The sequence below is a fragment of the Podarcis erhardii genome, assembly GCF_964252035.2.
Source record: "Podarcis erhardii genome assembly, chromosome: 16".
NCBI classification, from domain to species: domain Eukaryota; kingdom Metazoa; phylum Chordata; class Lepidosauria; order Squamata; family Lacertidae; genus Podarcis; species Podarcis erhardii.
The window spans coordinates 19832704-19848407 of record NC_138514.1 but is presented as its reverse complement, the minus strand read 5'-3'; the positions used below and the strand labels follow the sequence as shown (position 1 = coordinate 19848407).

The window sequence follows — 15704 nt, the reverse complement described above, 5'->3', positions numbered from 1 at the left end:
AGCTACCAGCATGAGTTTGACCAAACTGCGGGAGGCAGTGGAAGACAGGAGTGCCTGGCGTGCTCTGGTCCATGGGGTCACAAAGAGTCGGACACGACTAAACAACAACAACATTTCACTGACTTGAAATGTCTTAACTTGAAATACCAATACAGGTATTTGTATTGTATTGTAACTCTGCTTTCAAACATGTGAATAAGTTTCAGAGTTTCTGTGTTGTTTTTTGCCAGTTTTCATGCATGTGTTATTTGTTGTACATTGCCTTGAGGTGCTTTTGTAAAAATACTAAACTTTTTTTTTTTAAAAAAAACGACCAACCCCAAACCATCAAATATTTTTAAATCAATATCCCCACCACCGTCTTGCTCAGCATTAAACCCCTGGCAACACTTCTCTCCCTCTTCCATCCAAACCATTTATGTTCAATCCTTCCTCACCATTCTCAGATAGTTCATCAAGCTGGTGCCATGTTGCCAGATTTGGGCAGATCCACAGGACAGGGGCTTGACGCCGATCTCCTGGCTCCGGTTCAGCTCCTGAACGGCGCTCACGACAGCGTAGACGGCATCAAACAACAAGGCAGAAGACAGCTGAAGATACCGGGAAGAGAATTGGAATAGGCAAAGGAAGTGTAACCCAGGCCGGAAAATTGCAGAGTGCACAAGGCATCCCATTTATCATGTTTTTAATATATGTCCAGCTCAAATTACTTTATTATTATTTTTTAAATTAAAAACGCCCCTTATTCTAAAAAGCCAAGCAAAAAATAAATATATAGGATTCAAAATCTCATTACTAGCAAAATTGCCCTGGTCACCCAATGTAATGTGTTATTCATAAAGTAGGGTGGAATAGAAAAATAACTAGATCTATCAACCAACCAAAGAGCATTTTAAACTGAGCCAACTGTCTGGGTTTTAGGAAATGTAAATTGATGCAGCAGCAGCACCACACAGGTGCCTTTTTTAACAATTCAGAAGGAGGGAAACAGGGGTGTATTTATTTGGCTATTTTTATTATTTTGCATTATTTATTCTGACTCTGCTACTTTTGGGGAAGGGCAGAGTGCTGAGGTGGGCATCGAATTCCTCCCTCTGGCAGCCGTGAATCCTGTTTCTTTTCTTTTCTTTTCTTTTAAATTAAAAATAAAAAGCCAGAAGCAACAGCAAGAAAATTGACACCATTCCAACCCAATGAAGAAAAAAATGCAGATAATCTGACAGCTAGTTTCCTCTATAGACATACCTAAGTAATTTCTTTAGTGCATTTTATTTGTCTGCTTAGCCACATCAGAGATATCCTGAACTTTAACAAACCATTTATATTTGCTGGGGCTTTTCTTCCCCCAGCATATTCTTCATTATCCGAGGCCTTGGCCTTGGATTCCTTCCCTGAGTAACATCCAGCAGGTGCCCTTGAGAAGCAGGGTCTTTTAAGTTGTGGCGCCAATCTTGTGGAATGCCATGGGGAAAGCCACCTGGTTCAAACATGCCAAGTTCTCTAGGGGGATAGTGGGAGGCCATTGTCATGGGATGAGTTGCAGTTTGATACCCATACTGCTGCTGTATTGTTTTTAACTGGGTGATTCGTTATTCCTGCTGCCAAATGCCATTCCTTTGTTGCTGTTATTATCTGTAATTTGATTTTACTGTTCTAAATTGATTTTTCTCTTCCCCTCCAGGCTTTTTAAATTCCATGCTTTTAGTTCTTAGAACTATTTTGTCGTCCCTGTGCTGATTTTTTTTTTTGCCGTTTACTGATTTGATACTGTCGAATGGGTTTATGCTGCTCTTTGTTAATTTTTGCACTGGCGTTGCTTTTATATATTTGATGGGGTTTTTTTTAGTACTGCTGATGTATTTTAGTGATTTCAATCCATGAACTGCCCAGAGGACACAGCTGATTGGGCAACATAAAAATGCTTAAATAAAACAAAATAGATCTGTTTTGTGAATGAATTTAGCTGTCATTTGAAAAAAAGAAAGAAAACAAGGTAGAACATTTATACAATAAACAATTTACAGTAATAACCGGAGGTTCATTGTCTGCAAGCAAAAGAAAGCAACAACCACATTTTAAGAGCCCCTTAAAAGCTTTCTTTCAAATAATTCAAATGTAAAAGATTTGCATTGGATTTTAGTGCTACACGATCTATTGGGGGAGGGGGGGAGATGGCTGGTGGAAAAAATGATGGCTTTGCATGCAAAATGTCATAAATTCAATTCCTGACATCACCCTTGTCTGAAACCCTGAAGAGATGCTACCAGCCAGTGTAGACGGTACTTGATTAGATGAATAAATCGTCTGGCTCAATACAAAGCTTTTTTCTGTGTCCCTATGAAGTATGTAACTTTTGGTCAATAATGCTGAACACAAGGATAACTCCACTGTACATCATAAATAAATCTGTCCACTCGTTATGAAATTTTCAAACTCTAAAAATGTGCTCAAGATCTTATTTAACCCCGTAGGGGGTGATGTTTTGCAAAGTACACTGATCTGCACTGAGTCACTCTTAAAGAGAAAATAGCCTAATTGACATATGAATCTCTGCCCAAATCTTGTCCCATGAGCAATTTCCCGAGTCTTGGAGAAACTTATATGTGGGATGCATCTTTATCTGTAAACCAGAGATTATATTATATAGTTGTGACAATTGCCCTTTTCTCTTTGGCTCTTTTTGTCAATAACTCTTCACACTATGTTGATTTCTCAGCCGGCTTATCAAGTCTTAATTCAGAATACTGGACTTGAAATTCTTCAACCCAAGCAGGCATCAAGTGCGATGAATTAACATTCATCTCTTCGTGAGTAATATATCTGTTATGCACCACTAAATCCTTAAATCGCAAAACATTATGTAAGACTCCCAAGGGAAAGTCTCCTAAAACATCTTGTAAATTAAATTTAGAGTCCTACAGAAATGCACCCAGGCTCAGTTTATTTCTGCACTTATCCCAGGATTTCAACAGTTACAGTGGTATTAACTTCTGCCCATGCAACCTTTAGCACTTATATTTAGCCATCTAAGATAAGGGCTTTCGAGGGATTGATAGGAATGCCTGTTCCAACTGGCGATGTGGCTGGGACTCATATTTCCGGACTTGGAAAATAACAGCTCTCTGGTGTGTGTAGTGCTCACCTCAAATTCAAAGTGAGGATGGTGACATCCAAAGTCTCCTCTGAGCCAGAGAAGAATTCCCTCCTGGCTATGCTGTCCTCTTTGGGACACCCACTGATCCCCCAGCCTCCCACCACTTTACTTTCTGATTCAATGCTTTGGTGGTAGTGTAAAGAGTAGGAAATTGAGAGAAAGAGGCCTTCTCCCTGTACTGTACCTAGAGGTAAGGTAAAGGTAAAGGACCCCTGGACGGTTAAGTCCTGTCAAAGGCGACTATGGAGTTGTGATGCTCATCTCACTTTAAGGCCGAGGGAGAAGGCGTTTCTCCGCAGACAGCTTTCCGGGTCATGTGGCCAGCATGGCTAAACTGCTTCTGGAGCAACGGGACACCGTGATGGAACCCAGAGTACACGGAAAGGTCATTGACCTTCCCGCCGCAACCATACCTATTTATCTACTTGCACTGGTGTGCTTTCAAACTGCTAGGTTGGCAGGAGCTGGGACAGAGCAATGGGAGCTCACCCTGTCGCGGGGATTCAAACCGCCAACCTTCTGATCGGAAAGTCCAAGAGGCTCAGTGGTTTAGACCAGTGTTTCCCAACCTTGGGCCTCTAGCTGTTTTTGGACTACAACTCCCATCATCCCTAGCTAACAAGACCAGTGGTCAGGGATGATGGGAATTGTAGTTCAAAAACAGCTGGAGGCCCAAGGTTGGGAAACACTGGTTTAGACCACAGCGCCACCCACACTGTCCTACTTATCCTACTTACCCACTTATCCTAGAGGATAAGTCTATAAATGGCTACTAGTCACAATGGCTATGTTCTGCTTTGATCGTCAGAGGCAGTAATATAATCATCATCATCATCATCATAATATATTTATTTATACCCCGCCCATCTGACTGGGTCTCCCCAGCCACTCTGGCCGGCTTACAACCAAATATCAAAAACAATACAGCGTCAGACATTTTAAAACTTCCTTAAACAGGGCTGCCTTCAGGTGTCTTTTAAACGTAAAATAGTTGTTTATTGCCTTGACATCTGATGGGAGGGCGGTCCACAGGGCGGGAGCCACTACTGAGAAGGCCCTCCGCCTGGTTCCCTGTAACCTCACTTCTTGCAGCAAGGGGACTGCCAGAAGACCCTCGGCATTGGACTTCAGTGTCTGGGCAGAACGATGGGGGGTGGAGACGCTCCTTCGGGTATACAGGACCGAGGCCATTTAGGGCTATAAAGGTCAGCACCAACACTTTGAATTGTGCTCGGAAATGTACTGCTTCTGCCTACTGGCTGTGGGAAACCACCGGGGAGACAGAGTGGTCTTGTGCTCAGGACCTGCTTGGGACATCTGGGTGGACACTATGAGAAGAGGGTGCTGGACTAGAAGGGACACCAGCCTGATTCAGGCTATGATGCTCTGCACTGGCATGAGGTTAGTTACAGCAGCCCCCTGCATAAATGTAGCCTTCCCAGGGGCTACTGACATTACAGATTCAGATTGCCCTTGAAATAAACCAAGTGATTGCCTAGTGTTTGGGTTGTGATTAGCCAATAATCCTATGACCATTCCCTCCACAAGGATCTTATACTACGGATTGGGGGGGTTTACCTCAGTGGCAGACCAGCTGCTTCTTTTGCATGCAGAAGAGCCTATGTAGAACATCTCTGGTATCTCCAGGTAGGGCTGGAAAAGATCCTTGTTTGAAGCCCTGGGGATCGTCTGCTACCAGTCAGTGTAGACAATACTGAGCTAGATGGACAACTGTTGTATAAAGCAGTCTCTCTATATTCAACAAACTTTTACCCAGAGTAGACCCACTGAAATCAATGAGCACAAGTACCTTAGGCCCATTAATTTCCATGGGCCTACTCCAGGGGTCGGCAAGATTTACCTCGTCTGGGCCGGTTCACTCCAGCGGAAATCCCTCTGTGGGCCGGATCGAGTGCCCGTGATTTCCGGCGTCTGTGTCTGTGCATACGCAATTTCCGGTGCTGCGGAAGTGAGTCCCTGCACCACACTGGTTTAGTGTAGCGTGTGGGGACTTGCCAAGCAGGCGGCTCGTGGGCCGGTTAAACGACACCCATGTGCCGCTTGTGGCACATGGGCCTTAGGTTGCTGACCCCTGGCCTACTCTGAGTAAAGGTTAGTTGACCAGAGCTCCTCTATTCCTAATCCTGGTCTCGCTAAACTCTCTAGGTCCCTTCCTGCATGCAGGACTTTCATATCTGACAATACTGCTTTGGCAAAGGAGTATCCAATCGGTGTTGACAGCCCAACTTAGACTCATTTGCTTCTAATCACTTCTATTTATTCCTCTAGACTCAGGTGGTACTTATTTTTTTTCCCCCAACCCCATTCCCATTGGTTTCGTTTCATTTTTCATCAAGTTATTAACTGGTCATTTTCTCTCTCCTCCTCACTGCTATGACTAAGATTTCACCTTTAATTATCATCACTTCCTGCATTTTCTCATTGTTGTCGGTTCCTTATTATTATCAAAGCTCGGTTTCTCCTAACTAACCTCTCTCCTCAGAGCGTCTCTCCTCAATTACCATTGTGGGGGTTCGGCGAGGTGTCTTCACTTCAGAAATCCCTTGCGTCACCTCACCTTCTCTGGCATGTGAGCAAAATTATATCTGAGAATACCTACTGCTTGTGTCATTTCTCTCCTCTAGCTATTCTGCACAAACAACTCTGGATGTAATTAATTCCCAAAATGGACAGTGCCTTCCTTTGAGCTTCTGCAGGAGGCATGCACCTTCCAGATCCCTCCTGAAGCTCTTAATCTTTGCTATGGGGAAGACTTCTATTGCTTAAGGAATGTTCTTTGGTGCCTTCATATAAGTAAGAAGTACTATGGGTAAAAAGAAATGTACTTTGCACATGCTTAGAGGCACTCTGCACTACAGGTTGCAGGAAGAGGGGAAATAATGTAATGGGGAAACATATTCCAAGGCACAACACTAATTCAGGGTTGTAAATTATGGAAGGAAGGGCCTGCAGGAGCCATCCCACCCAATCCCAGGAAAACTACGTATCTCTTTCCTGCACTTTCAGGTTTCATTTTTTTAAAAGCTTCTCTGCTTTCTACTTACAGAGCTATAAGAAAAACTGTGATGGCAATATTTTACCCGGCTACTTAGCAATAAAAAGCATGCCCCATCTTCCAGGATTTAGTGTTAATAAAGGAAGACACCTTCCAAGCCCTTGGCTCCTAATTTTTAAACATAAACACATGAAACCACCTATATTTAAGACTTTGCTCTCTGATACTTTTTTATTATCTCCCCTCTACCCTTGTATCTCTAGTTTCTCCCCAACAAGATATCTTGTTAATGGCCTGCACTAACGATGCTCCTTTCTCAAAAGGAGGCCCATAGGCCCATAAGAGATCAGCTTGAAGGTGGACATGATCTCCTCTTGCATGCCAACAGCTGAGCCTTTATACTAATGGGGAACCTTTAACACTCCAGATGTTACTGAGCTACAACTCTCATCTGTCCTAGCAAGCATGGCCAAAGACCAAGGATGGTGGGAGTTGTAGTGTAACAACATCTGGAGGGCCAAGGACTCACCACAACTGATTTATACTATTTTCTTTCTCCTAGAAATTAGTGCCAATTCCCTGTGCCCCTGATAATCTATCAGTACAACAATTGGGGCATACTTTTGGTCCCTGGTTTGTCAACACCTTCCTATTCCACTTCTGTAATGTTCCCACCCCAAGGCTTGATTACTGGAAGCTTTAGAAGCAACACTTGTTAAACATTTTCTAAACTCTGCCTCAGGTGAGCTCCATTGCCGTGCTCACAATTATGTCTTGAGGGGAAACGACATACATTTGCTGGTTTGCATGGCATGGTGGGAAGATTTGTGCTTTTGCAAAGTTTGGGGTTTTTCTGAAGGTCGCTAAGGGAAAGGGGTCTCAGAAAACACAAATGTTGTTAAGCCCTTGATCCTTGATCAATGGATGCACACCGTTCTCTAGTTTTCTATTCTCTTGATTTTGAGCTTTTTCTGCAAACCATCCTGGATTTTTAACCTCACGCGAGATCCTCAAGGTTTGGCGGAATAACAGCATTAATGTGAAAGAGTTCAAGACCCAGCTTGCCAGTAATAGGTCAAAAACATCCAATATATTTCGGTGTGCTTTCCATTTGTTACCTCCATGTCAGAAATCCAGCTTGTCATCTTTAATTGTCTTTGGTCCGTTTTTCATCTCCTTTTCCCTTCCTCTGCGCAGTTAACGATCTCTTATTAGCTACCACAAATGATGCTTGTAGATCTTAATGAAGCATATGACACTATTGATTGGGATATTCGACTTTGTAAGCCTACAAACATTTGCTTCAATTCCAGGAGTGGTTTCTATGTTTGCCAATGTCTCTTTTTGTTTAATTTTATCAGACAGGATGATCAAGGACAGTTTTCTATGAAGCTGTATAATGGCTGTACAGATGCAATCTGCAGAGGATGGCGCTGAACATTTTTCAATGTGGCTGCATGCCACCGTCTATGGCAGGGTTGGGGAACATCAAGCCTGGAGGCTAAATGTGGCCCTCTGGACATCTCTGCCTAGCCCTTAGGACTCTACCCGGCCCATACCCTTCGCTGGTCCTGCTCTGCACCCTCCTAGAGTGATTTTCCCTGGCTAGAATATGATCTTGAACTGTGGTAATGCCTCTAGCTTGCATGGATGGAGAGGGGGTGGGTCTGGTCACACCCACTTAGGCCACACCCACCACTGGTATCATGCTCCTGGAACATTGCCCATGAGAGGATGCAGCACTTGGGCCAACAAATTTCACCCATTCCTGCTCAAACTAATTTCCAAAGTTTGGGGGTTCTGCTAGGCAGAGGTGCTCTTTCAGATATCAGAAAGGGGAGAGAGGAACAAAAATGCCATTGTTCACAGAAGAAAGTCTCAAGAAAATTGAAAGGCCCACTCTTGGTGGTCCACTCATACATATTCATAGCGAACTCAATTCTCCAAGTGAGGAGATTTAACACAGCCCAAATGGAAATTTTGGGGGTAATCCAAGGTTTACAGGAACACAAAGAATGGTCAAAATCCCTAAAGAGAGGAGGGAAGAGAAAGCCCCAAATCACTCAATTTGGACTGAGCATGCTCAGGGTTGGATTGGGGGGCTGGGACAGAAAACCTGGGAGCAGATGGGACGGGGTATTATGGGAAAGGGCATGGCCGGCTGACTGGAAGCATGAAGACAATATTCTGCACTGCACCAGTTTGTTTCAAGTAGAGATGTGGGAGAAAAGCGATATTGGTTCTCTTTTCAGGTTGCATTTGTATTTGCACTTTTCAAATCAACATGTGATCTGAAACACAGCTATTCTTCAAAAACTGTACTTCTGCAACACTTGTGATGCAGTTTTCCCACCAAAGCTGTGTGCGCTGAAATCTAAACATTTAGGGAAAGTGTGCATGAAAATGCTTAAGTTGGTGAAAATAATGTGCAAAAATACATATTAGGAATATGTGCTTAAAAACCTGTATATTACTCAAAACTGTGTTAAAATGTGGATCTGTGTGTGTGGTATTGTATATTCACAAATGTGGAGAACTGAATTTAAGAATGGAAAAATAAGAAACAGAGAAAATGGATGGATTTGTCCGTCCTTAGTTTCAAATCCCACTTCTTATGAAGATTTAATAGCAAAAATAGCAGTGCCTTTTAAGTGCATTTTTGACAGTCACTTTTAAATCAACTTTATTCCATTGGTATCATTTTTATTCTGCCCTTCCTCCAATAACTTTATGGGATTCTCATGCAAGGTTCCTTCTCTGCCCATTTGGGGCTTCTGAATTGCTGCCTCAGGGTTTATTCCCATTGCAAACATGGATTTGCTATTTTCTCTGCCACTTCAGTTTTATTGTTGTTTGATCAGAAAAGCAAAGAGGGTTGAGGAGCTGAAGGACCAAGTGGTGTCTCCACTGCCAACATGAAACACTGCTGCTGTGTGTTAGCTGGGACAAAAGGTAGAGTCAGGGCAAGGGGTCTCTCTGTCTCTCTCTCTCCATTTTATTCCAGTTCCAAGCTAATGTACATTAGGGAGCCAGGGAATTAGGCCCCTTGGGAGAGACAAAACTGCCCTAGCACCACCATCTCGCCTCACCCCACTTATGAGAGCCAGTGTGGTGTAGTGGTTAAGAGCAATAGACTCATAATCTGGTGAACCGGGTTCGCGTCTCCGCTCCTCCACATGCAGCTGCTGGGTGACCTTGGGCTAGTCACACTTCTCTGAAGTCTCTCAGCCCCACTCACCTCACAGAGTGTTTGTTGTGGGGGAGGAAGGAAAAGGAGAATGTTAGCTGCTTTGAGACTCCTTCGGGTAGAGATAAAGCGGGATATCAAATCCAAACTCTCCTCCTCTTCTTCTTGTGGGCCTTTCCACTTTCATGCGGATCTGCACCACAGCACAGTCTCTGCTGTGGTGGAGTCCCTGCAAATGGTAGACTACCTCTCTGTTGATGGAGAGGTGACTGCATGCCATCCAACCTTACTCTTAGCCCCTAGCCATCAATGAGTCGGTGGTGATCGTTGTGCTTCTATTTATCTTGCTGCATTTCTGGAAAATATTGCTTTTGTTATTCCACTGCAGGTTACTGCAAGGTGCTCCATTATGAGATGACAGGGTATGAAATTTATTTTAATGAATAAACAAACGGATTATTGGTCTTGCATAAATTAAGGTATTCCTGTGAGCCTTGGAGGTTCTCGTTTCTTTTTCTTTCCCTCCTTTTTAATTAATTTTTTTTTAAAAAAAAAAATCTTCTCCTTCGACTTGATCCCATGGACCCCTTCCCTGAAGTGTATTCTGCCTTAGACCTGATCCAGTCACAGCCTAGTTCAGCACCCGCAATTCATGACTCCCACTCACTCCCATCACCCATTCTACTGCCTTTCTTTAATAATAATAATAATAATAATAATAATAATAATAATAATTTTTATTTATACCCCGCCCTCCCCAGCCAAGGCTGGGCTCAGAGCGGCTTACAAGCAATAATAAAAACAAGTTAAATGATTACAACTTAAAAACAAAATTAAAAAATACAACATTAAAATATTGAAACATTAAAATATTAAAATGTAGCCTCATCACAGAAGGAGAAGAGAGGGAGGGAATCAAATTGGCTCCAAGCCAAAGGCCAGGCGGAACAACTCTGTCTTACAGGCCTTTCGGAAAGAAATCAGATCCTGCAGGGCCCTAGTCTCATGAGGCAGAGCGTTCCACCAGACCGGAGCCAGAGTTGAAAAGGCCCTGGCTCTGGTCGAAGCCAATCTAACTTCCTTAGGGCCTGGGACCACAAGGCATGTTTCTCTCTGCCTTGATGCTGACCAAAGGTGGACCAGTGGTTTCAGTTTCACGTTCTTCCAAGTTTAAATTTAGTTCTCCAGACTGCTAATATGCAATTATTTTTTTTAAAAAGTCCTCATGAAAACTCACCAGCATTTTAGTGCAATTTTCTTCCAATATAGACATGCTTAAATGCCCTTTTGCCTAATATGCATATTATTGCAAAGCAATTTCCCCTAACATAATGCATTTTTTTAATGTTCATTCCAATCATATGTGCATTTTTATGCACTCTACCCTAGTAAAGATGCGGGTGGCGCTATGGGTTAAACCACAGAGCGTAGGGCTTGCCAATCAGAAGGTCGGCAGTTCGAATCCCAGCAACAGGGTGAGCTCCCGTTGCTCAGTCCCTGCTCCTGCCAACCTAGCAGTTCAAAAGACCTAAAAGTGCAAGTAGATAAATAGGTACCGCTCCAGCGGGAAGGTAAATAACCTTTCTGTGTACTCTGGCTTCCGTCCCATTGCTCCAGAAGCAGTTTAGTCATGTTGGCCACATGACCCGGAAAGCTGTCTGTGGACAAACGCCGGCTCCCTCGGCCAGTACAGCGAGATGAGCGCCGCGACCCCAGAGTCATCTGCAATTGGACCTAATGGTCAGGGGTCCCTTTACCTTTACCCTAGTAAAGGTAAGGTAAAAGACCCCTGGACAGTTCAGTTGAATTCAGCTATGGGATGCAGCGCTCATCTCCACTTTCAGGTCAAGAGAGCTGGTGTTTGTCCACAGACAGCTTTTCTGGATCATGTGGCCAGCATAATTAAACTGCTTCTGGTGCACAGAAGACCATGGCGAGTGCCAGAGAGCATGGAAACATTGTTTACCTTCCTGCCACAGCAGTACCTATTTATCTACTCACGCTGGTGTGCTTTCAAACTGCTAGGTTGGCAGAAGCTGGGACAGAGCAATGGGAGCTCACCCCGTTGTGCAGATTCGAACCACCCACCTTCCGATTGGCAAGCCCAAGAGGCTCAGTGGGTTAGACCACAGCGCCACCTGTGTCCCTCACCTGCCTTATTACATGCCTTTTGTATTATTGGGCTGGAGAACTGCACTGTAAAATTCAAGAAGTATGAATTCTAAAGGATGGTTGTGTTTCGTTTCACCTATTATTTCAAGAAGTGAGAGTCAGGCAGGTTAGTCTTTAAATGCAAACTAAATTGACGCTCTCCGCCTTCTCCACCATATACTTTCTTCTCAATCTCAACATGGGGAACGCCCAACAAAATCTTCTTGGTGAAACCTGCCATCTGCAGAAGCCTCCCCGGTTCCTTTCTGGCTCATCGGTTCCCGATGGCTTGTTCCAACCCTCGCCTGAAAACCATATTTCCTACTTCCGTCTGGGTCTCTTAATTGCCAACTCCCTCTGCCACTATTTATCTGTAGTCTTATTTAATGCAATAAAGCAATTTGTGATTCTGTTCATATGGCAGATGCCGCAGACAATTAAGTAGTATTTCTCCATAAGAAGGCTATTGTGTGGATCCTCAGGGCTTTCCTGCCACCCACTTGGTATGAAATACATTCCCCTCATCTCTTCCCACTCAAAACCTTAGATCAAATCTCCAACCCTTTAGAAAAACCTCATCTTTTTTTCTTTTTGACATTAATAGCCCTTTTGCAAACCTCCGCTCGTTTGCTTATTATCGTATATTGTATCATGGGTGGTGCGTTTTAATTTTTGTCCCTTGTCTGTTGTAAATAGTGCTAATGAATTATAGCAAAATGCAATCTGGGGATTGGGGTGGAGGTAGCTAGTTAGCGGCTTCCTCTTTTGTTCCAGGGCTTAGCCAAAATCGTTAGATGAGACCAAGGAACCTCCTTCTGGAAACTGCATAAAAAGTAAAGAAACTGAATAGTGGGGAATATTTCTTCCTCCCCTCTAAGAGCATTGAGCTGCTTTACTCCTGCACACTGGTCACTCATTGACTATGGCAAAGGGTGTGGAACTGCATATACAAACAAGGCATGAGCTATCATGAGACATCACACCAGTCAGAATTTCCATTTCACTTGAGAGCAGAGGCTTTCAATAGTGATGGATTCAGCTGCCATTCCTAGACTAAAGGGAACGTCTGCCCTTTGTTAAATGTAAGCTTGTAAGCATGTAGGGGCAGAGACCCAGCCTCATTTAAAATGCCATGCACAAGAATGGGCCTACACATCTGAATTATTGAATGGGTGAAACAATCTAAAGCCCATTAATCACAATTTGCACATCTCTACAATTAGCACTCTCAAACCATGGATGTGTTGTTTGAAACTTTAAGTAACATTTCCATCAGAATAAAGCCCAAAGGTGAATGAGGCTGTTCTAACAAACTCTGTGAGCATAAACCCTGCATTTCCTAGGAAACCACACTTGGAGATCTCTCAAACGGAGGTGTATATATAGAGACAGATATAGAAACAACAACAACAACTATATATTTGCCCCCAAATTTAACACAGTAAAAAGAAGTGCCACAATCCATTGGTACAATCAGGGTTTCTGTCAATGAAATAAACAGTTAATTACAAACATCTGCTTTAGCCTACATTCTAATTACCTAATCTAGCCATCTGCAATTTTAATGATTTCCCCTGATTTCCTTTCTTTGCAGTGTGATTAATTGGAAGTTTTTTTCTTTTTATTTTTTTCCCAGCAAATACCTCCCTGCTCCTTTTGCAAACATGCTCCACTGTCTCCTAGCAAGAAAGCCTTGGGATTTCCGTGGCTTATGTGGAACCTCCTGGCAGGCCCAGCTGTCAGGGATTCGGTGCTCAGAGCTTCCTGGGGAGGTTCAGCTCCCCTGAGGTTGATGGGTAAACATGTAAATCCCTAGGCAGTTGGGACCTTTCCTTGAATTGCGCTTTGCTAAAGTTTATTGACACCAAATGTCATAAGGAAAACAATGAACAATTCCCTGTGTGGATTTAAAAGTCCTTCCACCATGGATAATGAGTGGTTCCCACAAACCAAGACAAATGTTGCTTTTGTGTTGCTAGGAAAATACTGTTCCGGTGCATAAGACACCCTGCGAATCAGCCACTTTATGTTGTGATGTCTCTGGATGACTGCAGCAACAGCTGTCCGAATGCTACCTACAAATACTCATGGAGGGCCCTTCCAGTCTCAGAGTTGCCTCCTGCTGTCTCACACAATGTCAGGAACTGGGCAGAGGAAGAATGGTGAAGACCGTCTCCCCAGCCTGACCCTTCCAGAGAAGAGAGTTCAGAATTACAACGGGGTTTGAGGGAGGTCACAGCTTAGAGGCAGATGAGGGGGAAAGCTGGGAAACAATGGGAGAGGAGGAGGAGGCGGAGGAGGAGGAGGAAGAGGAAGCACCAGTGAGGCATAGTGTCTTTAGAAAGCATTCCAGACACACACACCCTTTCCCAGAACCTGGCGAGCCTTGAAAGTAGGAGAGCAAAGAGCTCAAAGGCAAAGGGCACTTGTCAGCACCTGTAGGGCTGACACATGAGGAAGTGGGAGAGACGGAGGGAGTGGAGATTCACTCGGAACAATGCCATTATCCAAGAGGCTGGGTTCCAAAGCCTCTCTCTGTAATTACTGAATAAAAAGCAGACGGTAAGAGACATTCCTTGTCTTTTTGCTTTCCTGGGCAACCGGCTATGGGAGTTGCTTGAATCCGCCTGACACACCCATTTCCTGGCAGTGCCATGTCTGGCCTCATCTCACAGCAAGGAAGACTTAGTGCAGGGGTCAGCAAACGTTTTCAGCAGGGGGCCGGCCCACTGTCCCTCAGACCTTGTGGGGGGCCGGACTATATTTTGAAGGAAAAAAATGAACAAATTCCTACACCCCACAAATAATCCAGAGATGCATTTTAAATAAAAGCACACATTCTACTCATGTAAAAATCTACGCTGATTCCCGGACCGTCCATGGGCCGGATTTAGAAGGCGATTGGGCTGGATCCAGCCCCCAGGCTCTAGTTTGCCTACCCATGACTTAGTGACTCCTGCAACTTTTCTTCAATGCAACTCTTTCTGCTGTCAGAAGAGACCAGATACTGCTGGAGGCTGAGGATGCTAATAAGCAGTATTACTGAGAGTGCAGGCAGGAGGCTTTCTTCACATGCCTTAGCTATCGGTTCTGACAGCTGCTGCTACAGTCACCCAGGCTTCAGAACATGGGTTGACAGCTTCCCGGGCTGCTGTGCAAGAAGGACCACTGAGCAGCGGTGCAACGCTTCCTTTAGCAAAGAGAGGGAAAGAAGCGGGAGCAATTTACCGGAGAGAAGTGGCCACCACTCCATGCCATACAGAATATCTCTTCCCGAGAAATCTAAACTAGTTTGACCGTCGTGGCTTCATCAGAGGATTGATTTGCAGTGGAACGAGATCTCCCAACAGCACCAAAACAAGAGTTTCTTCAGGATAAATCAAAAGCTGGTTTTGACATGTCACACCAGCCTTTCTCAGCTTCATGCCCTCCAGATGTTTTGGCCAATGGTCAGGGATAATAAATGGGGGCTGTAGCCCAGAAGATCTGGAGTGTGCCAGGTTGCAGAATCCTGTGTTACATTGGCCAAGGCCAGCAACTTGCAACAGGAGAGCGAGTGCGAGACCATGGGAGATGGCATTTAATCCTTTTCCCAACAGGTATTCTTCCCCTGCCCCAAGCTGTCCCCACCCACCACCCCGGGTTTCAGATGTGTATCTGAGGACACTTATGCATCTGGGGGAGAGAAGCAGCTGGGAGGCAATCTGAAGATGGGAACTAGCTTGTGGGAAAGGTTCTTGCACCCCTTTCCCTCCCAACACTTCTTCACTGCGCTAAATGCCTCCCCAAAGCTACTTTGCTCCTAAAAATGGTGTTGGTACCCTGTAATGCACACATTGCCATGCAACATGGGGTCTCGAGTCTCTTTGAGGGAAAGCTACCAAATGGGAGAGAAGGTCTGAGCATTATTTTCAACGACTTTCACGCAGGTGAATAATGCACAGTAGAATTAGAACTCAAAACAAAAGCAAAATATGAAAGCACCGTAAATGCGGGCCAAGGGAAAAGGAGAAGGGTGAATTCAGTTTTTATTTCTGCCTGCCATTAACATTTCCTGCTTTATTAGGAAGCATTATCCCTAATGCATCTCAGCTATCACCTGGGGCAGTTAGCAATGGAGGGATCACATCAGGTATAAAGTAAGACTGGGCAATGAATTAGCTGCACAGCATCTCCCTGGGCTGGAGGAAGGGTGG

General features: G+C 44.2%; 1 protein-coding gene across 4 annotated transcripts in view; it reads right to left on the bottom strand.

Moving 5' to 3' along the window:
- The window catches only part of GRIK4 (glutamate ionotropic receptor kainate type subunit 4), a 470359-nt gene that overhangs the window by 90918 nt on the left and 363737 nt on the right, over positions 1 to 15704 (bottom strand). For all 4 annotated transcript variants that reach the window (XM_081843083.1, XM_081843085.1, XM_081843086.1 and 1 more), the window contains exon 9: positions 438 to 590. In XM_081843083.1, coding sequence (XP_081699209.1) covers positions 438 to 590 — 153 coding nt within the window. The remainder of the gene's footprint in view (positions 1 to 437; positions 591 to 15704) is intronic.